Source organism: Exserohilum turcica (genome assembly GCF_000359705.1).
Source record: "Exserohilum turcica Et28A unplaced genomic scaffold SETTUscaffold_5, whole genome shotgun sequence".
NCBI classification, from domain to species: domain Eukaryota; kingdom Fungi; phylum Ascomycota; class Dothideomycetes; order Pleosporales; family Pleosporaceae; genus Exserohilum; species Exserohilum turcicum.
This window is the reverse complement of record NW_007360266.1, coordinates 720,453-724,260: the sequence shown is the minus strand read 5'-3', so window position 1 is coordinate 724,260 and position 3,808 is coordinate 720,453. Positions and strand designations below refer to the sequence as shown.

The window sequence follows — 3,808 nt, the reverse complement described above, 5'->3', positions numbered from 1 at the left end:
GCTGGAGAACTCAAGAAAATACATAAAAAACTCCGAGAAGCACTCGAAAACGCTCAGCGACAGAGCATTTCATATGTCAACAAGAAACAAAAAATGGCACCTTAGCTAAAGAAGGGGGATAGAGTATATCTACTCACGAAGAATCTTCGAACAAAGCGACTAAGCAAAGGACTAGATCACACCAAAGTCAGACCATTTTTAATTCTCGATCAGAAAGGACCAGTAACATACACAATCTACCACCAGACGCGAAGATACACCCAAGATTCTACATTAGTCTATTGGAACTAGCAGACCCTAAAATGCCACTACAAAAAACATTTCACTACGAACCCGAAGAAGAAAACGAATTCAAAGTCAAGAAAGTCCTCGCACACCGTGTGATGAACCAAGGAACGGAATACCTAGTTAAATAGTTAGGATACCCCGACAGCGAAAACACATGGGAACCAGAAACAAACCTCACGAACTGCCGCCAGCGACTGGGCCAGTATTATTAAAAACAAACTCGTCAAACCTAGGATCGCCCTCGAGGCAGGAAGGCATAAAGACACTCCAATCCAGCGCAGAGGAACCAGGCATAAGACCTCCCTCTAGTTGCGCCACCTCACAGTTAATGCCCTCCACCGCCTCCAAAGCCTCGATATCGTCCACATATTTTCCCGACTCATCAATCCACTGTTGTTCGCGACGTTTCAACATCTTCCGCTGCTTACGAAGAGCGTCTTTTTTCGCACGAGCAGCCATTAAGGATTGTAACGCCGCAGCCTCAGCTGCATCCGCGTCAGCCTCTTGTTGGTCAAGGCGCGCTAATTCCCTATCCAACTTTTCGAAGTTCGGAACCGGAACCTCCACCGGAACACACGACTTCACCCTATTACGATAACAATTTCTACACTCTTTTCGCAACGACGACATCTGGCACTCCAGACCTTTCTTCGCGCAATATTGACAGGACACCATTGCAAGATCACTAGTACGGTTAATTCGATCACCTAGAGCGTGACGATGGGCGGTACTTCTGGACACCATGACAAGTTAGCTTATGAGGACATGAAGCCAGGAAGGGGGAGATAGTGTTACGAACCTAGGAAAGGGACACTGCGCAAGATATGTGAAGAAGGAAGGATGAAGCCCATGTTACGACCTCTTTCAAAGGACTACCACCAATAACGCACCAGTAACCCCACGTCCCACAGGCTTGGCGGAACGCCACCGTAGGACATGTCACGTGTGTCCCACGCATCCCATACAATCCCACAAAGTACCACGCGTAGGACAACATAGGACAACATAGGACAACATAGGACATAGGACATTCACTTAGTATATAGCATAGGCAATGTAGCCCTTATAGCTTATTGTGTTCAACTTAAGTTACGAGTACAAGTACAATACAAGAGTTACTTGCAGAGACGCTGTTCATACCACCCTGTTGCTTCATCCGCGAAAACCAACCTCAAGAGTCTGACACCAGAAGTCTTATATTACTTCCACTCAGATCCTACTCTTAACAGCGGCTTACTAGTAATTATAGAAATAGCTCTAGCGCCTATAGAGCTTAGTACTCTACCTAATAAAGTTATCAACTTAATTTATGCTAATAGGGTTACTGCTTTACTTTTCTAATAGTTTATTAGCTATTACTTAAACTTTAGCTTTTATAGAGGTAAATTCATACGTAGACACTTTAAAAATACGTCTAATAATAGCCTTCTCTTCTAACTTATTTAGGCGCTTTAAATTTAGTTTATAGTTGCGTTAAAGGCGCTCTCTAGCCTATTAATTAGATATTGTACTTTAAGGCACGTTATAGATATAGGTAGCGCGTCTTTAGCTTTAAACACGTTATAATTAGATATAAAAAAAATAAGGTTAACTAAAGATCTAATTTAGAATAAGTTAATTAATAGTTGTGTTATTAAGAGATAACGCGTTGTAGTATTAACGTTGACGCGCTAGTGGGGAGTGACTAACTCGCTTATGAACCACATTATAACTAATAAACGAACTAAAAGGTTTTCTAAGCTATTTAGCCTAAAAAGCTGAATTTAGGCTTAATAGCAAAGAAGGAATAATAAGATACTAATAGGTAGGTTCCTTTGTTTTTCTTTGTTTTTAAGAGGTGAAAGAGATTTAAATTCTTGCCTTCCCTATATTTCTATATATATATTTATATATAGTTACTTACTAAGTAAAAAGTAGGTCTACTATACTAAACTACTAGATCTTAGCTTTTTCAATTACTACTTAACTAATCCATAGCTATTTTATTAGCTAAGATATATTACATTAAAATTTAGCGTTTTTTCTACTACGTTTTTTTACTATCCCCCCTCTATACTATAGCAATATCATTCTTTTAAGAAGTATACTCATATATTATAAACGTGTAGTTTTCTAAGCATAACCTAAATTAGGGAATAGTTATTGAATAGTACATAATACATTCATATTTACAAACAGTATGTGAGCCTAAGAGTACTATAGGTACTAACATATCTACTCGTCAACAAATAGATCTATAAGTATTAAGACTGTCTTCGATTATATTACATTCCAGGATACATAATACACTATATTTACACAACTGCTTACACTTAACACTAAGACTACGGTAGTTTATCCTAACACCTTGCGACAACGTAAACAGAACCGTGTTTGGAGACACAGCAAACTACGTATATTAGATAGGTGTTTAGCTTCAGAAGTGCCAAACGCGCTAGGTTTGATGCCTTACAACACGAGATTGTGTACCATTTCTGCCGGAGCTATTTCAAGATGCAGGCCTAAATCAGACGCAGTTCTAGTGATCACGTGATTGCGGCAAATTAAGAAGAAACTTGGTCTTTAAAATGATAAGCATAAATCATTAGAATATGTTGAATATTCTGACTACGAACTTGACTTCCTAGTTGAATAATTTTTGAGACAGGCGTGATTCTCACTCAACACGTGTTTACCTCGATCACTTCGCCTCCACACCATCCTCGTCAGCGTCACGCTTATTGTTCACTGGCCATGAAGTGCCTGCGCCATAGAGTTCACGCTTATTGTTCACTGGCCATGAAGTGCCTGCGCCGTAGAGTTCACGCTTTTCTGGGTTGAACTGCTGAGCTTTGGACACAAGTCAGAGTCACTTTGTCACAGGAAAGAGGACGAATTAGTACGTACCATCTCCTGATAATGGCGCTGCGGAGGCCAGAAACGCCATTGCGCCAACAATGCAGGTAACCAATTTCATTTTGAATAGGTTGCGATCAATGTCTGAGGGGTAAGTAACGATGGTTTTTAGTCTAAAGGCTGAGGCTTCACTTACGAATTCCACCCCACTATATATACACCCAACGGCAATGAAATGTTTGAAACTCGAGGCATCGACTTCGTCCGGCGATATCACCCAAGGTTAGATATTATGTTAAGTAAATAAGCTTTAGCTATAGAATTAACCAAAGTTTTACGAAAGTTTATAGAATCGCCACCGTATAATTCGTAAGAAAGTGGGGAAGTCTAGGGAAATTGGGGTAGAATCTTGAGGGATTAATCTCTTCTAATATTACTTAAGGCCTGTCTGGTTTCCCCAACAGCGACAACAACAGCGATAGCTATCGTGCCGGCAGAAAATTTAGCGTGGGTTTAGCGCGGTGAATTGTGGGGTCGACAACAGCTGTTGCAAAGCTTGGGGCTGTCTAGTTTCGATAAATTATATCGTCTGTAAAATATATAGAAATTTGTAAGCAAATCAAAAAGGGTTTAGCTGATATATAACCAAAGTTTTCTGCAACAGCGCTTATTATGTATCATTCAC

The 3,808-nt window shown here is 40.1% G+C and overlaps 1 protein-coding gene across 1 annotated transcript; it reads right to left on the bottom strand.

The window, feature by feature from the left end:
- Positions 1-268: 268 nt before the first annotated feature.
- On the bottom strand, positions 269-961 carry SETTUDRAFT_164646 (uncharacterized protein). Its single transcript, XM_008030793.1, has 2 exons — positions 462-961; positions 269-404 (listed from the first exon to the last, which is right to left on the bottom strand). Exon 1 carries the CDS (start codon positions 916-918, stop codon positions 463-465), a length of 456 nt encoding a protein of 151 aa, XP_008028984.1. The 5' UTR covers positions 919-961; the 3' UTR covers positions 269-404; position 462.
- Positions 962-3,808: the final 2,847 nt, after the last annotated feature.

Coding starts and splice junctions, on each gene's coding strand:
- SETTUDRAFT_164646 (XM_008030793.1), bottom strand. CDS start 918: ATGTCGTCGTTGCGAAAAGAGTGTAGAAATTGTTATCGTAATAGGGTG.